We start from the raw sequence: 21,699 nt of genomic DNA, 5'->3' as shown, positions 1-21,699 counted from the left end.
GAAGAAAATGGACAAACTGTAAATTTCAAAGCACGTGTCAATACCACCCCAACACGCAAGAGGGCAGCAGAGCTCCGCAGCCACCGATGAATGTAGTGCCGTAAAAATACCGTAAAGGGTTTGTTTGTAGTTTACGTCCTCCAATCGCTGCTTACCGGCAGTGTTTAGTTTTCAAAGCTTGGTGGAATTTGAAAACGCTACGATATCAGTTATTCTATAAATCCGTTTCCGTTTTGATTAAAAGTGAACGTCGTCATGTTGATTTTTTAAAATCGATGTTGCTTTCGTTTTTTTTCCAAAGTGTCAAATTCACTCACGGCTTTAGGCGACGTTCAACGGCCTTGACAATTAAGCGTAGTAGAGTTCATGGTTTTTGCATGTAATATATTAAAGGGTATGAAGTGATGGATCCCAATCGGATAATTCAAGCTCTGAGAGGGACTATCGATCCGAATTTGAGAAGAGCGGCAGAAGATGAACTCAATCAGGTGGGTGTCACTGCTGAAGAGCATCCAAAATGTAATTATCAGAGAGGACATTGTTTGAAATGATTTGCATAAACTTGAATATAAAAGGTGTACAGTGGTAGTCTTTCATTAACTAATGTGTCCGTTTTAAGTTTGCTTAGCTTCGACCCTGTTTTGGTGTTTTTCAGTCCTACAAAATCATCAACTTTGCACCGACTTTGCTTCAGATCATTATATCAGAGCAGGTGGAGTTTCCAGTTCGACAGGCAGGTATGGTGTTAAGATATTGTGCAGATTTAAAAATATATATAAATGGTTATTGATCATTTTTGACAACACCCCCCCGACCCCCTCCCAATGTTTATGTGTGCATATCCGCAGCGGCGATCTATTTGAAGAACATGATTGGCCAGTATTGGCAGGACAGGGAGCCATCTTTGGGAAAAGCTGTTTTCCCTTTCAATATTCACGAAAACGATCGGCAGCAGATCAGAAATCACATTGTGGAGGGCATCATCGGTTGTCCGGAGACGATACGGTACTATATGCAACTAGGAATCTTTTCAAACGGCTCCATTTTAAATGGTTTGCTTTTCAGAATTCTCAATGCCTCCATTTTTTTGCCTATAGTGGCTAATGGCGTTGAAACAGAAACTATTTCACTGTAATATTTGTATTGAATCAAATGACAATTCAAACTTGACTAACTTTATCGTTCACTAGCGCCCAGCTGACGATTTGTCTTCGAACGATCATCAAACATGACTTCCCGGGACGCTGGACCGCCATCGTGGATAAGTTGAGCTTATACTTGCAGTCCAACAACAGCGCCGGTTGGTACGGTAGCCTGCTGGCTCTTTACCAGCTCGTCAAAACCTACGAGTGAGTCAACCGATTTTAACTTTGCGCCTTTCTAGTCTTTTTTTTTTAATGACAAACGTGTTTGCGCGTCAGGTACCGGAAAGCGGAAGAAAGGGAGCCGTTACTGGCGGCCATGCAAATATTTCTTCCGCGGATTCAGCAGCTCATCATCCAGCTTTTGAATGACGCCACCATTTTCTCGGTTTTGATTCAGAAACAGATTCTTAAAATTTTTCATTCTCTTGTACAGGTATGCTTTTGCCCAACTCAAATAATTGTTAGTTTTTAATTCAACGTGCCGTGATTGAAGTTGCTTCTACTTTTATATCGGCAGTACTCGCTTCCTCTGCAGCTCATCACCACGACGGTGATGACTCAATGGATGGAAATTTTTCGGGCTATAATGGATCGTGATGTTCCTGTTGTAAGTGACATGCCCCTCCCCACCATTTTTTTGAGCGTCCACCACTCCAAAATGTCCCTTTTCACTTAATTCGACAGGAGACTTTGGAGCTGGATGAGGACGATCGTCCCGACTTATCATGGTGGAAATGCAAGAAATGGGCATTGCGCATCATTACGAGGCTTTTCAAGCGGTGAGCGTGCGACCCACTTTTGCGATATTTCAATAGATGAATGTCAATATGGTTGTCGTCCCCCTCAGATATGGAAGCCCGGGCAACGTCACCAAGGAATACTTTGAATTTGCTGATTTTTTCTTGAAGACCTACGCGGTTGGCTTACAGCAAGTCAGTGTGGGAAACTGAATGTATTTATTTTTATTTTTTTGCGACGTTTATTTCTGCTATCTGGTCCAGGTCCTGTTAAAGGTGGTGGATCAACACAGACAGAAGCAATACGTGACCCCCCGCGTTCTCCAGCAGTGTCTGGACTATCTCAACCAGGGACTTTGCCATTCTATGACGTGGAAGCAGATGAAACCTCACATGCAGGTGGGGTTGACATTTCGTACTTGGTTCAGCTTTCAGAAGTTTTAGTTTGGCAATAAATTGCGCTTTTGGTTCTTTTTCAGGCTATCTGCCAAGAGGTGATCTTCCCGCTCATGTGTTACAAAGATGAGGATGAGAGGCTATGGCAGGAGGACCCGTTTGAGTACATTCGCATGAAATTTTGTGTGTACTTTGAACTCAAATATCTCGATGATTGATATTATTTTTTTTTTATACAATAAAAACAAATTATTAAACATCTACAGACCTGTACGACGATCACGCACTTCCGGCCACCGCCGCCCAGAGCCTTTTGTGCAACGCTGCACGAAAGAGAAAGGAGGTGATGAGAACAAAACCATTCGCGACAGGATTGACAGGGGGAAAAAAAAAGATGATTCGACCCCCTTGTTTGTACTTATTCCACTTTAAAGGTTCTGCCTCAAATGATGGAGTTCTGCCACCAGATTCTGACGGATCCCATGTCGGATCACAGAAGGAAAGATGGCGCCCTGCACTGTATAGGCGTGCTGGCCGAGCTCCTCCTTAAGGTACGAAGCAGAAAATCGCCTTCATCTTCAAGTGACCAAATAAGAAATGCTCACGTAATCATTTTTTTTAAACTCATTTGTGTGTAGATAAAGTGCTGGTCAGACCTCTGGCAATGGTATTCGCCTTCCACGAAGGGGGCGGCATTTGCCTTTTGTTCATTTAGTGCTTTGTTACAGCTCCAGCGATATATAATAGTAATACATTTATAATAATAATACATTTAATTTCAAGCGCCTTTCAGAAGGACACTTTACAATAAAGCACAAAACAATAAAACCATAAATAAAATGTTAAATAATAAAATAGCTGATAGAACTAGACCATGAATGCAATTTTAAACAGATGGGTTTTGAGGTGGGATTTCATTAATAAGCGCCTTTCAAAACTCTCAAGGACACTTAACAGTCACATCATATTTTTATCTGCGGGTGAGCAGCGGCAGCCACACGCGCCAGCGGTCACTCAACCCAACACAAAGACACAGAGTCATTCATATAAATTAATATGTACTGTATTTTGTACAGCCGCCCCCATTTCAAGCTCATATAACTCCAAACCCATATAACTTAGGAATTAACTATTTTTTTCTGATGACATTTAAGAGTCTAAGGTTTTTTTTTACGTTGAATTGAATGTTTAGGTAGTCCTAAAAGTCAATATTCTGTGGCTCATGCAATTTTGAATGAAAATTACAGGGTTTTAGAATGGCATTGAATAAAATTGTTCCTGATATTATTCTTTTTATTATTATTATTTTTTTGGGCTTTCCACAGAAGCGTATTTACATGGAGCAGATGGAGTCGATGCTGCAAAACTATGTCTTCCCTTTGCTGGACTCTCGATTAGGTTACTTGCGAGCTCGGGTAAGTGAAAAATGAATTATCCAATCATAATATGAGTGTTTGTAGAAATAGTTATAATAAATTTGACAGTGCTTGGGTATAATATTACTTATCATTTGTGGGTTTTTTTTCCCTCAGTCGTGCTGGGTCCTCCACTGCTTCAGTCAGCTGCGCTTCCACAATGCAGTGGCGTTGAGGAACGCGGTGGAGTTAGTGAAGAAGGACCTGGTTGATGACAACGAGATGCCAGTAAAAGTGGAGGCAGCCATTGCTTTACAAATGTTGGTCAGCAATCAGGAAGAGGGTACGTACAATGTGCGTTGGAATGGAGCGAATCGAGTTATCTTGAAGCCGTCGTGGATCTTATTGTTATTTTTTGTGGGCGTGTAGCGAAGCTTTACATCAGGCCGCACATCCGAGCCGTCATGCAACAGCTGCTCCACGTGGTCAAGGAGACGGAGAACGATGATTTGACTAACGTCATCCAGAAGATGATCTGCGAGTACAATGAAGAAGTCGCCGTCATCGCCGTTGACATGACACGGAACTTGGTAGGTTATTAACACATTCGCTGCCAGATGTCTGGCCAGTGCTTTAACGGCACCCAAAAAAAACGTACAAATTCAGGAATGGTGCTCTAGGTCCTATTTTCACTTCTCAAATAAATTTGTGAATGGCAGTAAATGAGTTAAAATCAATATTTTTAGAGGAAAGTGTCATGACTCATTGCTTGCTTCATTTGGCAGGCAGAGATTTTCAACAGGGTTCTTCAGAGCGAGGAATATGAGGAGAACGAGGACAAGACGGTCATTGCGCTCGGGCTTCTGAGCACCATCGACACCATTCTAACGGTCATGGAGGACCACAAGGAGGTTTATAACCCTTGCTCAGCACTCACATGTATGATGAAAATGTCATAGGAGATGAATGGAAGAGGACCTAGGATGGTTCCATGGGGAACTATTTGTGGAGTCAATACAGTTATATATATCAAGTATACTTATTTTTATACTTTGCACTATGTACAGTTCTTTTTATGAATATTTTTGTGCAATTGTACATTTCAGTCTTTTGTCATTACATTATTTTTTTGCAAATGTAATACTTCAATTTTGCTGCTGTAAATTGCAAATCCGTTGCCGTGGCGCCGGAGATCTTGCCGTCTGGATCGAAAGAAAGCGCGGCGAGGGGGAGTTCTGTTCAAAATATCTATTCACTAGCTGGCTATCTATGAGCTGTCTAGCTATGTATGTATGTATTATTATTATTATTATTATTATTAAGGCTTTCTGATTCAGATTAACTTATTTACGCCGAGCGTGTTCATATGAACCCAGATAAATTCATTTTAAAAAATCACAATAAAATCAAAACAGAGTATATAATTAACAATAATATAACCATATATATTTATATATAATTAATGTGGCAAGAAACAACATTAATGCATTTAAAAATGACGTAAATGGGTTAACTATGTATTTTTTTTTTATCAGATCACACAACAACTGGAAGATATCTGTTTGCAAGTGATTGGCCTGGTTTTGCAAAAACCCATCATAGGTATGGCAGGTGCGTCTATTCAGATGCATTTATTTTGTCTTTTTTCTAAAATGCCAATACATGTAAAAAAGATGAGTCACATTAATGATATTTCAGTAGAAGGTTCCCAATCCATATTTTTTTTAGCTTATCTTGTGGGTTCACAGAGTTCTACGAGGAGATTCTGTCCCTGGCATTTGGACTGACATGCCAGACCATCTCGCCGCAGATGTGGCAGTTGCTGAGCGTCTTGTATGAGGTCTTTCAGAATGACTGCTTTGACTACTTCACCGGTTGGTCAAGAAAATTTGCCTACGCTTACATATGTCAAGTTGTCATCAACGTTATTTTAGAAATGATTTAGGATCATCTGGGAAATTTGAATACAAATGAATAATACTGTTATGTGTTACAGATATGATGCCCCTTTTGCATAACTACGTCACCGTGGATACAGATGTGTTTCTATCCAACCCCAAGAACGTGGAGATTATTTACAACATGTGTAAAATGGTATTTTTTTCTTCTTCTTTTAAACGTCCCTAAATTTTCAGACTGACCGGTTGGCGAGTTGTAATGATTCCTCTTGTCGTAGGTGCTTAGCACAGATTCCGGTGAAGAAGCAGAGTGTCACGCTGCTAAATTGTTAGAGGTGATCATACTCCAGTGCAAAGGCAGAGGGATTGACCAGGTAGTTGGAGATGGAGATAAGAATAAATGGCTGAGAGGTAGACGCATGTGTGCGGTTTATGTCTCCCAATCGCAGTGCATCCCTTTATTTGTGGAAGCGGCGCTGGAGCGTTTGACGCGTGGCGTCAAGTCCAACAAGCTTCGGATCATGTGCTTGGAAGTGGCCATCGCCGCGCTTTACTACAGCCCGGCTGTTCTCATGCACACTTTGGACAATGCGCACTTTTCCCAAAACCCGCAAACCATCACCGCCCATTTTATCAACCAGTGGATGAACGACACGGAATTTTTCCTTGGGTGAGAATTGTAAACGCTTTATGATCTTAAATCGGATAAGCTCACCATCTTGGATTCCTTTCGTAGGATCCACGATCGGAAGATGTGCATCATTGGTTTGACTGTCTTGATGGAGCTTCCGAGGCGTCCGGCGGCGCTTGAGGGGGTCGCCACACAAATCCTTCCCTCTGTCCTACTCCTCTTTTTGGGTCTCAAGCATCTTTCTGCTTCCCGTCATCTCCACAAACCTGACCTGTTGGCCAACACGAGAACTTTGGTTGAAGATCAAAACGGTAAGTACTTTATTCACCAAAAAAGAATGAAGTCCTCATATAGCATCCATACTATGTTGTTGTTCATCGGCAGAGGAGATTCCCAGCGATGAGGACGAGGTGTATGAAAAATGCGGTATGACGCAGCAGCAAACCGGCGTGCCGATGGGACTGGAAGATGAGAGTGATGACGACGATGACGACTGGGATGATGACGATTGCTTCGAAGGGACGCCTCTGAAAGAATACAGCACACCCCTCGACTATGACAACGGAGAAGATGAATATCAATTTTTTGCATCTGCCCTGCTCAGTAAGTGTCAAGAGATATTCGCGCGGATAACTGCGAACAAAGGCTCGATCGAGCACAAGCACCAACATCCATAAACTGAACATAGACATTTGTTGTCTTTCTATGACACTCCCAATCATCAACGCCCCCGCTGTGTTGATGTTCTGTCTCAGGGGTTCAGAATACAGATAGGGCGTGGTACCAGTGTTTGACTGCACCCCTGAGCGATGACCAGAAATCACAGTTACAAGAGATTTACAGCATCTCACAGCAGAGGAGGAGCACAGCCGCAAAGGGCCAATGGTAAGGGACTTTGCTATTTTAACGCAGACTAGAATGAGCGACAACAGTAGATTTCTTCTTTTCTAGAGTTCTAATGAGGTGCTGGAGATTCTAAAGAAGAGGATACGGAGGCCAGAGTTCGTTACAATGATTTCAGACGTTTGCTGTACATTCTGTATGCGATGGCTTTTCTGTTATTTTGAACATTGTGCAATTCATACAGTCCCCACAAAAGTATGAATCGGGACAGGCTGTATTTATGACTGACATTTCACCCCCCCCCCAAAAAAAAAAAGTAATAATTCTTACTGTTAGTGAACTCCTATGTTCGCCTGCGTGGTTCTAAAAGAATAAAACAAACAATTCCGCGTTTGTGTAATATAATCTCCTGTTATTGTTGCTGTAGCAAATTTGGATTATAAAGATTTTTGTCAAAGTGTCAAGAAATGAAAGAGTGGCTCGAATTTTCTTGTTTTGTTTATAAAATCATATTTCACAGATTGCCTTTGTTGCTCAATGTGCGATTATTTCAATGGGACACGGTCTAAAAATGACATTAAGTGAATAAAAAAGGGGTGTGATGAATCTTGAAAAATATTTAATATTTCAAAATATTTTCAAAATTTTAATATTCGTGTTTCTTAGTTAAAAAATACAAGTTATTTTTTCTATTTTTAACTTATTCACTGCCAGACGATGTGCAAAAACGTGTCCACTCCTGTGCCAGGGTTTTTGTCATTTTCACTCAAATAGCAGGACCCGCAGAATATTGAGTTTTAGGACTACATACATACATTTAGGACTACATTCGATTCAGTATTCGAAACCTTAGACTCTCTTCTTTCATCAGAAAAAAAAGTTAATTCCTAAGTTATATGGTTCTGGAGTTATCTGAGCTTGAAATGGGGGCGACTGTACCTGTATATTAAAATAGCATAGGGTTCATTCGCCCACCTGTTTTTGAAGAATCTGCATGTTAACCCGTGCGAGCTGGTCCTTGGGAGGCCATCTCCGTCAGCTCCTCTCAGATTGGTCGTCTTTTTCACCGACTGATTGGATCCAACCACTGCCACACTCAACAAAAGGGGTCGTCACAATTTACAAACAATGGAGTATTACAGTATTGTTGGGGTCTCGCCTTACTGATGGATGACATTGACACATACCGAGACAATTAAACAACTACAGGTATTTTTTAATTTACTTTAAATAACTTTTATTTCATATTTCCGTGGTTTATTTCATATTTCTCTGGACCACATCAAAAACAAAGCACCGAGAACAAGTTGGTGTAACATGGTTACATACTGGACCTCAGAGTAAAATGGACCCCCCTTTGAACATGCCTGAATCCATCGCGGAACAAGAACTACACCGGCGTCACACTGCCCCCCCCCCCCCTACATGGAGGACTCAGGTGTGTGTACAGGCGGAGAAGCTGGGTCAAGAGAAGCGGCGAACGTCCTAGCGTAGCATATCAGGACTGGATGCGGTGTCAGATCGCATCGGTGATGGGCTCCTGGATGAATCACTCGCAAACGATGGGTCTGTTAGCGAGGAGGACAAAGAATTGATGTGGGGGGGAAACAGTGAATACATTGAGATAATTATTCTCATTATGATCGGCGTGTGTTTGTGAATACCGAGATTCCACAGAGTGTTTTGCGCGGCAAGCTCTTTTGCTTCATCCAGCTGCACGCATAACTTATCCGGGATGAAGAATTGTTGTGTGAGTGGCATCACCACCTACACGCGCACATACATTGCTATTTCAATTCAACGTTGGGTGGATATTTCAGTTTGGAATTGCTCAAACGTGATGTGCAGTTAGCTGCTGAAATCAAATCCACCCCATTTACAACAGTGCCGTGGTTATCATCCAGATTTTTTCCCCTTTCGTCATTCATTTAAAAACATCAATTTTAAACGGCAGACAATAGCATCATTGGTAACGAGATCACGTTCACAAATTGGATTGTTTGTTTGGGTGGGATTCTTTGGAATTTGACGCCATCTTTTCCATGGCTGGAGAAGCAAAATAAAAAGCATACAAAGTGACATTGAGCTGCAATTTCACTGTTAATAAAATCTTACAAACACGTGGAACTATGTGGAAGTGAATTCAAGAGAATGACATTTTCGTGAGTAGCATCAAATTAAAAGTGAGTAAACTTTGAAAACAATTCATGGTTAGGGTTCCTGTTACATCATAAATTATGACAGTTGAGCTAGCTATCAAGCTACCTACCTAGCTATCTATTTGCTATCTGTTTCTATTTGTGAGTGTATTTTATTTATTATAGTACCTATGCTTGTCTGTGACTGTAAAGTGTCCTTGAGAGCTTTGAAAGGCGCTTAATATGAAATGTACTATTATTATCTCTATCTATTAGCTAGCTGTTAGCGGTCTATCTATCAGCGGTCTCGCTCACTGGCTAGCTTTCTATTAGTTAGCTGGCTAGCTTTTGATCTGAGTTACTTCCTCACCCACAGAAAAATGTATCCAGCTACTGTAAAGTGACCTTGAGAGTTTTGCAAGGCGCTTACAAATGAAATGTATTATTATCATCATCATCACCTTGTAGACAAGCATCAGGGTCCCATCCTGACTCAGCAAAGAAAAGAGCTGGTAACGTGGTGGAGGCCAGTTTCGCACGCAGCAATATACTTCCAAGAGGCTGACAGCCGATGTGATCTGATCGGGTTGGAGGAGCAGCAGGCTGGTGCGGTACAACGGGGTGCCGGGAAAAAGCGGGAACACGGCCTTGTCGGGATTTCCTGAACGCGAACAGAATGACAGCGCTGAAGCTTGATTGGAAGGGATTGAAATCGAGTTGCTATTTACCTGCACACTGGGGTTTCCATTGGGAGTAAGTGTTCATGGATTGAAGAGCAGATGATTCATTCACGCCTCCGCAGTGAAGGGCAATCATCTCCTTGGCTCCTCTTCCCGTCTTGCTTCCCTGGGAGCCTTTCAAACGGGATCTCCTGCCCGCCTCTTCGGCGGGAGGCTTCACCAGGCTCACCTCCACTACGCTACCATCAATGGTGGTGCCATTCATGTCGTCGGTGACGGCGACGGCGTCCTTGTGGAGTCCAAAGTGAAGGAAGGCGTGGGTGGTCAATTTCTTCACTCGGATCACCGCGCCTGCTTTGAAACGCTCGCACTCGTGTTGTAGAGTTTCCTCCGTGGTGGTCGGTGAAAGGTTACGCACCTGAGAAGGACGCCGGAATTTCAGAATAAAAGAATGACTGTGGTATTCAAAAACAATCTTGCTTTTCTGAATACAATTCACACGGATTTGGCATGCCACGCCAAGACTAAAATCTCCGTTCGTCCACTGACGAATCAATTTGTTTCGATTTTAACTATCAAGACTTCACTTACGTGTGCAACCGTGACGTGTTGCGTGTTTGCTCGCTTCCCGTGTTTGTCCGGCTTGGCCCAATTCACCCAGTGGGCTTGGCCCCAGAGGTGCCTTACTGTGATTATAAGAAGATAGTCAAGTCAGGAACGTTGACAAATGCAATTAGCGACAATTAAAGCAAATGGTATAAATTTGACAGCTTGTCACAGTTAGCATTAACTGATTCGCGGCCATTCCTGAATTTATTTTGGAATTAGAAGTGTGACGTGGAGCGCCATTCCCGAATTTGTTCGGTTTTGTTTTTTTTTCTTGCGGGGGTTCCGATAAAGCACCGGTCAGACCTCTGGCAATGTTTTTTCACTTCCACAAGGAGGCAGCATTAACCTTTTGTCCATGTTAGCGCTTTGTTACAGCTTCAGTTGTTGTTAAAGCACTATTTAAATCAATATGTATTGTATTATATTGTATTTTGTACTGCCGCCCCCATTTCAAGCTCAGATAACTCGCCGAGTATAAAACTTACTCGCAATTAACTCCTTGCGGGCCAATGCGGCCGCCTTGTGTGTCTCATACTCCAAAAAGGCGAACCCTCGATTTTTGCTGCCGTCTGAGGAGCTTGAACACACGGTGACACCCCGAAGACCTTCTGTCACCTAGGAGGTCAATGCGACGAATATCAGATTTACAACATAAAAATGTAGACTGCACGGTACTAGCACGATGACAAATATTAAATACATAATACACATACATTGCAATGTCGATTTTAATTAGACCTTTAATTATTACCTTCTTGACCTCCTCCGTGATCTCCTCCTTACTCTTGTCTTTGGGAATGCAGCCCAGGAAGAGGCGGCAATTATTCAGAGTGGCGCACACGCCGAGAAACTTCCCTGGACGAACCTCATATTTGTTCAGCATCTGGATCGCTATTAGGGCCTCCTCCCTGGAAGCACAATCATCACAGTCATAAATATCATCCCACTAAATATGTCAATTTTCCGCAGGTCGGAGCTTTATCAAGTTCTAGATTCAATGTTACCTTTTGGTGTACATGACAAAGGCGTAGCCACGGTTGTCTCCGGTAAACTCCATCATTAGCCTCAGCTCGTAGATGGTTCCAGCTGTCTCGAACAGTGGGACAAGCTCATCTTCATAAAGGTCTTTTGGGATGTTTCCCACAAATATCTCACATTCAATGTATGGCGCTGGACCCTCCCAGTCTGCAGGTAGAGTTTTTGTCAACTTTTCAATTTGTTGAGTGAGGAAGAATTCAAAGTAAAAATGCCAACATGGCGCTCAGAACATGTTTGTCATCACCACTCACTTGGTGGCGGTCCACCATACTTCCGCTGACCATTCTCCTGCAGAATATCATATCCCGTCTTGTCCATAAGAGCCACCAAGGCCAACTGAATGGACAATGACCTTCTGAACTCTTTTGCACCCTTCAGGGGAACGACCTCCCCTGATGATGCTGCCATGTATTTTGCCCATTCTTGGTCACAGCCTGGAAAATATAATTTTTGTAACTAGTTGTCATTGAAGTGAAGAAATGTTGAGGGTCACTAGAAGGGTCAAACTATTGTACTGGAAAACAATATTAACCCCAGTTTTGAATTAAATGAAATGGCTTTCGATTAGCATTACATTTACATATTCTTAATTGACATTTTAACTTTTATGACAGGTAAATATTTAATTAATATGCTATCGATCTATCTCGCGTTCGTCTGAAATAAAAATCTGGTCTTTTTTCGGGGGTTATACCGACGTAATACCTGCTAATTCACTATTAAAATAACGTCCAACTTTGGTGAATAACGTATAAACTACGAAAAAATAGAAAATAAATTAGCTGTGGCTAATTTTTGTGACAAAAATGCTAGCGATCAAAATGTTGAACACGCCGATGATAACAGCTCTAGGTGCATTGGACATGACATACGGCGGTTAAACTATGCTAGTCTTAATGCTAATGGCTCTTTTGAATACAGGTTTCTACACTATAATTGTGAAAAATACAACAAATACTTACCACTTTCATTTTCCGCCATTAAATGTGTACTATTTTATAGTATTATGAACGTAATTCAAACTCCCGTAAACCACAGTGCAATCTCCGAGTTTAACTGTTAATATGTGAACAGGCCACTTGTTATTGTGAACCAATGAACTGTGCCGAAATTTGATGGACATTAAGTTTAGGTGCTCTCAGCCAATCAGAACGTCGTGTGATGAGGCAAGACCGTAGATTTTACATTTGTTCTCCAAATATTAAATATTATTTTTAATGTGGAATTTATCCAGGTTATCCGGCGATTGGGGTGGTTTTAACACTCTAAAATTGTTTTTTTGTTTATACTTTTATGTTAAATGATTATTTCTCTATGTCCATTGACATTTTTCATTGTTCATAGTTGTTATGAGATGAATATAATTGTCACTGCTGTAGAGTTGTAATTGATATGCAGCGTTTAAAGTTCGACCCGAGCACTGATCTCTGAGTGACAGTACAATATTTTTGATTAGGGGATGCTTATTATATTTCAGTTTGCTCCTTTCGATCCATACCATTGTCACATATGTATTAATAATTGAACCCGCGCGTGCATAAGTTTAATCGCTCAACAATATTCACCAAATTAACCATTTCATCATGTTATTTTCTCCAAAACCGTGTTTACATCTACTCAGGAATTCGTGAATAACCTTTTGCGCATGCGTCTGCAGGAGGGTCTTTCGTGATGATGTGCCCTTCCCGACCATATTTCAAACTCGTATATTGTAATAGTTTTGTAAATTTTTTGCACATCAATTAATTTTTACTGTAGTATATGCCTTTCCATTGGTTTTGAAATTAATTTATTATACAAATATCAGTCATATAGTCGACTCAATTATGTTTCAATACTTTTCAGCATCCCGTACGGAACAATCTCGCTTTTATCCGATTTTACATGAAGGTATCACAATACGACGAACTGTGCGCTTTAAATTCTCATAGCTTACGGACACTCCTTGCTGAGCGGAATGGACGAATCTTTTCGTGCCCACACATTCATTTGCTGCCCACGCGCGCCTTTGGAGAAACCAGGGCTGACATGACATCCCCGGAAAAAGAGCGAAACCTCCCGCAGCATCCACCGAACTCCGTCCGGCAACCGACGGGATGGACCGCGAGTCGCTGGACTGCGAGCCGCTGCGCCGCTTTGATCACACTGTGTGTGTTATGTTACAGCAATTCGATCCACGGGGAGTTGGTGCACGACGACGTTTGGGCGATTATCAACAATCCAGACGTTCGACCGAGCTCCAGTCTCCGGAATATCTTCGCAAACGATTTTTGGGGCAAGAAGATGTCGGACAATTCGAGCCACAAGTCCTACAGACCGTTTTGCATTCTTACATTTAAGTATGTTCACCGTGCCAATTTGACTGTGACATTAACATTTATTTTGAGATTGTGGTAACTGTTTGCAGTATATCCGCAATTTCGTGAAACGGCGCTCGGTGTGACGTCATAGCAGCGATGCCGTTATCTCCCTCACACGTCACAACCACTTATCGTTATTTTCATTTCGTCTGGTCGTAAAATAAGATAAAAAATGACATTTTACTGTATACTTCCGTTTCTCTGTCTCCATCAGGTTGAATATCCTTCTGGGCGGCATGACGCCACTTTACTTCCACATGGTCAACGTGTGTTTGCACTGTGCTGTAACTTGCATGCTGATGCACACGTGTGAACGGTGTGTGTTTGAAGAGTCCCACCTGGCTTTCGTCACATCCGTCCTGTTTGCCGTCCACCCTGTCCACACCGAGGCCGTGAGTTCATGACGTCGATCAATTGCGATGACCTGTCAAATTAGAAGTTGTAGCCGGGAAAAAAATGGGGCAGTGTTATTGTGGTCTGTGGAGAGTTAAACGGTATCTTCGGCGTAGAAGTTGTAGATTGTTTTGAAATAACTGGCGGTTTATTTTGTAGGTATCGGGAATCGTGGGAAGGGCTGATCTATTAGCTTGTCTGCTATTTTTGCTTGCATTTCTGTCCTATATAAGGTAATGTCAATTCAAAGCATCCTAACTAAAATGATGCCGTTGAGCAAGACAGTGACACCCAAAACCCCATAATTTCTCCTCCACTCAGGAGCGTCGGCGTGAACGCGTCCGAGCACTCGACGCCCTCGACGGTGTCGGCGGGGTTTCTGCTTATCAGTTTGCTACTGGGCACTTGCGCCATGCTGGTGAAGGAAACGGGCATTACCGTGTTCGGGGTTTGCGTCTTTTACGATGCCCTTGTGCTCTGCGCCAAGCCTCTCTTTGGGTAAGCGTAAAGGATTTTGCTTTGCGTTCTACAGAATCACTTGCCTGTTTAAAAAACAAAAAAAATACAAATCCAATATGTCCCTTTAAAAGTCATCGTTCTGGATCTGGCGTGAGACAACTTCTCCACATCTGGACTCCGTTCATCAAACGGGCCTGTGTTATCTCGAGCTATGTGAGTATTTTTATGTTAAACATTTCTTACCATTTTCAAGTGGATCATGTCATGTCATTTTATTTATTTTTTTATTTTTTTTATTTTTATTTATTTATTTATTTATGTGTGTATTTATATTTTTTTTTATTTATGATTTATCTATGCATGTATTTATTTATTTATTTATTTATGATTTATCTATGCATGTACAGTAAAGTCTCGTTATATCGATATCGGATATATCGATAGTCCCGGTTATATCGATACTATTTCTATGCACGCACGGAGAAAATTACATGCAAACAGGGTCGGATATATCGATAGTCCCGGTTATATCGATATTTTTTCAGACTCCCTTGAATATCGATATAACGAGACTTTACTGTATTTATTTAGGATCTATTTTTTCATTTATCTATGCATGTATTTATTTATGATCTATTTATGCATTTATTTATGATTTATTTGTGCATTTATGTATCTATTTATTTATCTACTTATCTATTTATATATCTATTTAGGTATTTATTTATTTATCTATGTATCTATTGTTTTATTCATTTATCTATTTATTTATGTATATTTGTATCTATGTATTTATTTATGTATTTTTGATTTATTTATATATTCATTCATGTATTTATTTATCAATTTATGTATGTATTCATGATTTATATATATATATATATATATATATATATATATATATTTATATATATATATTTATTTATGTATTTATTCATCCGTTTATTTATTTATCAATTTATCATTCTATCTGTATTTATTTATTTTCCTGTAGTTATTTATTTATGTATTTATGATTTCTTTATGTATTCATTGATCTATGTATTTATTGATCTATGTATTTAGTTTTGTATTTATTTATTTATCTATCTATTTATTTATGTATTTATTTTCAGGTATTGGCCATTGTATCAGTCAGACTTTGGTTAATGGGAGGTTCGATGCCTCTTTTCTCTGAACAAGACAATCCCGCATCCTTTGCGCCTTACTTCCTAACCAGGTCAGTTGTACACAGACGTCAGATTTGATATCCTTTTACTCAACGATTATTTATGACGATTATTATTACACTCCCCATTCATTCATTCATTCATTCATTCCCACGTCGACAGAATTTTGACCTACTCTTACCTGCTCTACTTCAACGCCTGGTTGCTGCTGGCCCCCGCCGTGCTGTGCTACGACTGGCAAGTGGGTAGCATCCCCCTCGTGGAGTCACCGAGCGACATCCGCAACATGGCCACCGCTCTTCTGGCCGCGATCATGGCCGCCCTCTGTCTCCATTGCGTCCGGTCACTGAAGGTCAAGATATATTTGCACATTTTTTTATTCCGCCGCTAGTATTTCACTACCACTATATTTGTTTTCAGCACATGGGTGACGGCTTTTTGACATTATTGCCTTTTTTTCCAGAGAGAAAAACATAAAGAGGTGTTGATGGGGCTACTGTTTCTGGTGTTTCCTTTCATTCCTGCGAGTAACCTTTTTTTCAGGGTGGGATTTGTTGTGGCCGAAAGGGTTCTTTACATGCCAAGGTGAGTACCTCTGCGTTCTTCCTATTTGATTATAAAACTAATTCTCTGATTTGATTGGATTAGCCTTTACTAGTCTCGTAGTGGATAAATGTACATTTTACAGGAGAAAAGTTATGAGAGGAAGAAGAAAGGAAGAAGTCGAAAAAAAATAAAATAATAATAATAATACATTTCATTTCTAAGCACCTTTCAAAACTCTCAAGGTCACTTTACAGTCACAAGATAAGTTTTTCCGTGGGTGAGAAGCGGCAGCCACAAGCGCCAGCGTTCCCTCAACCCGGAAATAACTCAAATAGATAGAAAGCTAGCTCGCTAGCTAACAGAAAAAAACTGATCGCATGACTGTCAAGTGACCTTGAGAGTTTTGAAAGGCGCTTAGAAATGAAATGGATTATTATTATTATTATAGATAGCATCCACTCTCACGGTGCCATCTTGAAGTCAAAACAACAACAAAAAACAAATGTGACACAACGGATGCCTACTCGGTCGCCATCTTGGATTTCTTTTGAACTACTTTTGGATTTTTTTTTTCAGCCTCTTCCTCCTCTGATTAATTTCTCTCCTCTCGCAGCATGGGTTATTGTATCCTGGTGGTTCACGGCCTGAGTCGCCTCCTTTCGTTGGCGGGTCGTTTCGGTACCACGGTCCTTAGTGCCTCAATGCTTTTGGTGCTACTACTGTTCTCCTGGAAAACGGTGCAACAGAACAAAGTCTGGCTTTCCAGAGAGGCTCTTTTCAGGTGAAAATGACACTGGAAATTATCCCAAGTTGAGTTTGTGGTTGTGAACGGTTAGCTTTCGTTTCAGTTCCGGTATCTGGACCCTGCCTCACAACGCCAAAGTCCACTATAACTACGCTAACTTCCTGAAGGATAGCGCTCGTCACCAAGAAGCCGTTTACCATTACAGCGTCGCCCTCAGGTGTGATTCCAACTCTTTGGCTTAACAAGGATTTATAAGGGGAAAAAAACCCACAAATCTGATCCTAAAAACATTTTCAGGTTGTACCCACGCCACCCCAGCGCCATGAACAATCTCGGCACTCTGACCCACCGCCCGGAGGAGGCCGAGCGCTACTATAGGAGAGCGCTGGATATCAATCCTCAACATAATCGCGCACTTTTCAACCTGGGGAATCTCCTCAAGTCAGTCACACATAGACACACACGAAAAGCACGTGCAAATTTGAAGTTGTGCGGCCGTTTTGTTTGCTATTAATTCGTAAAGAAAGTCAAAATTACGCCAAATGATGAAATTTGACCCTATCAGCATGATCAGCTTTATTTTGGTTTCACTCTGTGGTGCCTTCTACTATCTTTCTGACTGCTTTACTTCCTGTATATGATATCTGTCCATTTTAAGCGCTTTATTCCAGTTAAGCTGTTGTTAAAGCGCTATATAAACCAATATGTAATGTATTGTATTGTATTGTATTGTATTACGCTTGTTTCAGCGTTCAATCATACAGGATTGGTCCATCGATGAAAAGGTTTCTTCAGCCGTCATCTTTACTTCTTTGAAGGTGTCGGACATTTCGCTCCTCATCCGAAAAGCTTCGTCAGCGAACTAAAATTGTGCTGGCAGCGAAATATCCAACACCTTTAAAGAAGTATAGATGACGGCTAAAGAAACCTTTTCATTGATTGCATTGTATTTATTATGATCATAAATGTGACAAATATGTTTTTTTTTAACTAGGTCACAGGGCAAGGAGAGAGAGGCAGAGGTACTGCTGAAGGACTCCATTAGCTATGGTCCACATTTTGCAGATGCTTATTCCAGTTTAGCATCACTTTACGCTGACCAGGTAAATTTTACTTTGTTTCAAAAATATATACACAAAAAACGGTTGTTATTTATCTAATATTGGTCATCAGTGAAATTACAGATATCAAATAATACAATTTATGATTCGACATATCTCCGACATATTGGTGCAGTACATAAACTGCTGACAGCCTAAAACGATCCACTTGTCTCCCGGACATCGTTTTGCAGAAACGCTACACCGAAGCTGACGAAATGTATTTAAAAGGCATCGAGAATTGTCCCGACAACTCAGACTTGCATAATAACTACGGAGTGTTTCTGGTAGACACCGGTAAGGTCACCACGCTTTGTTTTGGACATTCTTTCAAAACACTTGCCTCCTATTGAGCTTTTCCTTTTTCCACAGGAAAGGAGGAGCTGGCAGTGGCTCATTATCAGCAGGCGATTCAACTCAAACCGGATCACTATGTGGCTATGGTCAACCTGGGACGCCTTCTTCGTTCCTCCAATTTGAATCAAGAGGCAGAGTCTTGGTATAAAAGGTACACAACTGATCCAGAAGAGCGAAAATGAACCCGGAAATGCTATTTTTAGAGCCATGATAATATCACTCTCTGGGGGAGGGGGCGCAATTAAAGTGGTCCCGCGGTGCATGTGGATTATTGCAAACACACATTGTGTTATGCAACTAAAGAAAAACCAAGATCCTTTACCTTGACTTGCAGAGCACTCCAGGTGACAAGGAAAGTGGAGATCCTTGCGCCGCTCGGGGCGCTGTATTACAACACCGGGCGCTACGATGAAGCCCTGCGAGTATACAGAGAAGCCGTCACACTACAACCAGAGAACACAGACATCCGGCTAGCACTGGTTAGCATACGCGATATCCACACATATCAGTTCCATAAATCGGAGGGGAAGATGTTGAAGAAGCTAGCTTAGCTGTTAGCCGTTATGTCGATTCTCTGAAACTATTTCTGTGAGGCGCATTAGCATCATTTTATTGATTTCTTTTTATGTTTGCAATCAGGCTCAGGTATTAACCATGGCCGGCCAGACAGAAGATGCGGAGAAAATGACCCGAGGCATCATTTCCAGAGGGAACAGATGCATTGAATGTTACCGCCTCCTGTCTTCCATCTACAGCAAGCATGGAAACCATACAGCGGTGCATACTATCAAATGTTCAATTTTTCAGCTCTGGGTTGAAGTCGGGTTCTATTCAAGTAGTTACCACGGAAACGAAACCTGAACGCATGTCTCTTGTTTCACTGTAGGTTTCCGAGCCTCATTAACTCATTGACTGGCGCACAATGTGCAAAAATGTGTCATCGTCACTCGAATTCCAGGACGCACAGAATATTGAGTTTTAGGACTACATCAATATTCAATGCATCTTAAGAAACCTTATACTATCTTCTTTCATCTGGAAAAAAAAGTTAATTCCTAAGGTATATAGGTCTGGATTTATCTGAGTTTGAAATGGGGGAGGCTGTGCAAAATACAATACAATGCACAATATATAGCGCTTTAACAACAGCTGAAGCTGTAACAAAGCGCTTAACATGGGCAGCTAACATACTATATACATGAAATAAAGCAGTCACAAAGATAGTAGAAAGCACCAGGGAGTAAAGCCAAGATCAAGATGATCATGCTAATGGATCAAATTACATAATTTGGCATCATTTTAACTTTCTTCAAGGAATAAATTCGGGAATGGCAGTAAATGAGTTCATAGAATGGGAGTTATTATTATAGCATATTTATTATATTGGTATGTTTCTTTTTTCATACTATTCACTCAAATATAGTATATATTTTTTATTTAGTATTGCCCTGGTCATCCATTTTGAAATTGTGTTTTGTTTCAGGCTTTGGAAGCTTTGAACAGCGCCCTAGAGCAGAATCCCAGTGATCTCACAGTGAGAGCAGAGTTGCATTTCTCCAAAGGGAACCAGCTACGGGAGATGAACCAATTGGACCTCGCTTTCGAGGTTACTGTCCTTTATCTTGTCGTTTTTGTCAATCTGTCATATTATTTACCATGATGTTTACTGGCTTCCCTTCACTAGAGCTATACATTGGCTGTGGAACTCAAACCCGATCAGTCACAAGCCTGGATGAACATGGGAGGGATTCAACATATTAAGGTATAAAAATATTGCCATCAAAATGGAGCATCTATATGTGAAAATATGTCATCAATCATACCCTAAGTGGGTCTGTTTTTGTTTCTGTAGGGAGACTATGCAGCAGCTAGGATGTACTACCAGAAAGCGCTGAGTCTCGACCCTGGTTCCAAACTTCTAAAAGAAAATCTGGAGAAGCTGGATCGGCTCGAGAAGAGGATGACGGGATCGTCGTAATTGTTTTTTCCATGCGACTTTACAGGACTTGACCAGAAATGACCTTCGCAATCCTCCGCGGCGGTTGGGATTTGGAGAAGGCGTACAACGGGGTGAAGTATTTTTTGAGCTCGAGACTGGCTGGGGTTCACATTGAAAGCATTTTAAGTGTAGAATATCTCGGGAATTACAAGGCACTATTGCTATTCTATACAAGCTATACCAAAACATGTAATAATTTCCGTGACGATTGTTTTCATTTTTTCTCTTTAATAGAAGGGTCATAAGTATTTTGTCCATGTGTGTATACGTTTGTGTTTTATTTATTCATTGTATGGGAAGTCAGATAGTTCAAATTCAGTTCTGCATCTATTCATCCATCCATTTTGTGGCTATCACTGATGTGATTGTAAATGTTTTTGGCTTGGGCTGATTTGACAAACACATATGAAGACTTGTTTGTCACTTACGCTCAATATACCGTGACATACCCTCTTTTTATTATTTCCCAGATGTTTTACAAGACCCTTCTTGCTCTGTATGATTTAAAAATTGAAATATGTTATCTTTTTTAAATCGCGAATCAATATCATGTCCACATCATGTTATAAATGACCTTGAAAGTAAACATTGACCCTGTTATGAGCCGCAACACTATAGAGAACAAATATAAATACATTGGCAACATGTGAAGGATGTGCAATAGTGAGTATGGGTTATGGATGGATAAACAAAGCATACCTGGATGTGAGTTCTTGTCGCTGATTGGTTAACCCGAGGAGCAGAGCTGATGAGAGCTGATGGACATGCCTTGATGTAGGAGATAACAGGACACATGATGGCACACCTACAATGATCATGAACCAAACTGTAAAAAAAAAAAAACTAAACAAAATAGAGAGATAGCCTAATGTATTCATGACAAGTATTCGCATATTTTTGGAATTAACCCTTTACAAAGTGGCTTTTACTCGGGTGGGAGGGTGTTTCACAAATATCAGTGTGTGTTTTGTTGACTTTAAGTGCCACGTTTTAGGAATTCAGACATTTAGTGTGTACTGTATTGTAATTGTTAATGGGTTGACACATTCAATATGGCGAACGCGCTGACGTGTCGCAGTAACGGGAAATCCTCGCGAGACG

The 21,699-nt window shown here is 40.9% G+C and overlaps 3 protein-coding genes across 6 annotated transcripts; 2 read left to right on the top strand and 1 right to left on the bottom strand.

Moving 5' to 3' along the window:
- Positions 1-137: 137 nt before the first annotated feature.
- Positions 138-7,527, top strand: ipo8 (importin 8). Of its 2 annotated transcripts, none has more exons than XM_088988801.1 (25): positions 138-488; positions 656-737; positions 849-1,005; positions 1,191-1,349; positions 1,422-1,578; positions 1,663-1,752; positions 1,830-1,924; positions 1,993-2,077; positions 2,147-2,281; positions 2,362-2,461; positions 2,545-2,621; positions 2,713-2,829; positions 3,604-3,693; positions 3,811-3,976; positions 4,063-4,223; positions 4,419-4,544; positions 5,169-5,235; positions 5,382-5,507; positions 5,630-5,727; positions 5,810-5,905; positions 5,981-6,201; positions 6,268-6,473; positions 6,547-6,765; positions 6,918-7,047; positions 7,114-7,527. In XM_088988801.1, coding segments are annotated over exons 1-25 (3,045 nt in total). In that variant the 5' UTR covers positions 138-404; the 3' UTR covers positions 7,115-7,527. The 2 variants fall into 2 exon arrangements, with proteins under 2 accessions (XP_088844927.1, XP_088844926.1); XM_088988800.1 differs by having other exon boundaries at positions 5,169-5,244.
- Positions 7,528-8,262: 735 nt separating this feature from the next.
- Positions 8,263-21,335, bottom strand: LOC148881684 (putative RNA-binding protein 46). 3 transcript variants are annotated; one of them, XM_088988942.1, is made up of 13 exons: positions 21,298-21,335; positions 18,922-19,015; positions 16,033-16,197; positions 14,169-14,254; positions 11,722-11,904; positions 11,437-11,617; positions 11,184-11,340; positions 10,918-11,047; positions 10,415-10,509; positions 9,872-10,241; positions 9,605-9,804; positions 8,670-8,772; positions 8,263-8,573 (listed from the first exon to the last, which is right to left on the bottom strand). In XM_088988942.1, exons 5-13 carry the CDS (start codon positions 11,876-11,878, stop codon positions 8,491-8,493), a joined length of 1,476 nt encoding a protein of 491 aa, XP_088845068.1. In that variant the 5' UTR covers positions 11,879-11,904; positions 14,169-14,254; positions 16,033-16,197; positions 18,922-19,015; positions 21,298-21,335; the 3' UTR covers positions 8,263-8,490. The 3 variants fall into 3 exon arrangements, with proteins under 3 accessions (XP_088845068.1, XP_088845067.1, XP_088845066.1); XM_088988941.1 differs by lacking the exons at positions 18,922-19,015; positions 21,298-21,335 and adding an exon at positions 14,662-14,765 and having other exon boundaries at positions 16,033-16,172; XM_088988940.1 differs by lacking the exons at positions 14,169-14,254; positions 16,033-16,197; positions 18,922-19,015; positions 21,298-21,335 and adding an exon at positions 12,433-12,511.
- On the top strand, positions 13,388-21,263 carry tmtc1 (transmembrane O-mannosyltransferase targeting cadherins 1). Its single transcript, XM_088988937.1, has 19 exons — positions 13,388-13,809; positions 14,045-14,222; positions 14,383-14,456; positions 14,545-14,721; positions 14,814-14,895; positions 15,798-15,901; positions 16,014-16,203; positions 16,315-16,436; positions 17,011-17,178; positions 17,246-17,359; positions 17,440-17,583; positions 18,137-18,245; positions 18,437-18,539; positions 18,615-18,750; positions 18,934-19,078; positions 19,239-19,376; positions 20,083-20,205; positions 20,284-20,361; positions 20,452-21,263. The coding sequence occupies exons 1-19, from the start codon at positions 13,499-13,501 to the stop codon at positions 20,575-20,577; spliced, it is 2,622 nt and encodes an 873-aa protein (XP_088845063.1). The 5' UTR covers positions 13,388-13,498; the 3' UTR covers positions 20,578-21,263.
- Positions 21,336-21,699: the final 364 nt, after the last annotated feature.

Source organism: Hippocampus bargibanti, linkage group LG22 (genome assembly GCF_051943395.1).
Source record: "Hippocampus bargibanti isolate YZ-2025 linkage group LG22, ASM5194339v1, whole genome shotgun sequence".
Classification (NCBI taxonomy): Eukaryota; Metazoa; Chordata; class Actinopteri; order Syngnathiformes; family Syngnathidae; genus Hippocampus; species Hippocampus bargibanti.
The sequence above is the reverse complement of the archived record's forward strand: the minus strand, read 5'-3'. Positions and strand labels throughout refer to the sequence as shown.

Excerpts from the sequence above, each read along its gene's own strand:
- LOC148881684 (XM_088988940.1), bottom strand. Across the intron at positions 11,048-11,183 it reads TCACGGAGGAGGTCAAGAAG|GTGACAGAAGGTCTTCGGGG; the intron begins GTAATAATTAAA and ends TTGACCTCCTAG. Across the intron at positions 10,510-10,917 it reads CCGCAAGGAGTTAATTGCGA|TAAGGCACCTCTGGGGCCAA; the intron begins GTAAGTTTTATA and ends TTATAATCACAG.
- ipo8 (XM_088988800.1), top strand. The coding sequence starts at position 405 with ATGGATCCCAATCGGATAATTCAAGCTCTGAGAGGGACTATCGATCCG. Across the intron at positions 1,753-1,829 it reads TGGATCGTGATGTTCCTGTT|GAGACTTTGGAGCTGGATGA; the intron begins GTAAGTGACATG and ends TTAATTCGACAG. Across the intron at positions 2,462-2,544 it reads GTACATTCGCATGAAATTTT|ACCTGTACGACGATCACGCA; the intron begins GTGTGTACTTTG and ends AAACATCTACAG.
- tmtc1 (XM_088988937.1), top strand. The coding sequence starts at position 13,499 with ATGACATCCCCGGAAAAAGAGCGAAACCTCCCGCAGCATCCACCGAAC. Across the intron at positions 18,246-18,436 it reads CATCACTTTACGCTGACCAG|AAACGCTACACCGAAGCTGA; the intron begins GTAAATTTTACT and ends ATCGTTTTGCAG. Across the intron at positions 20,206-20,283 it reads AATTGGACCTCGCTTTCGAG|AGCTATACATTGGCTGTGGA; the intron begins GTTACTGTCCTT and ends TCCCTTCACTAG.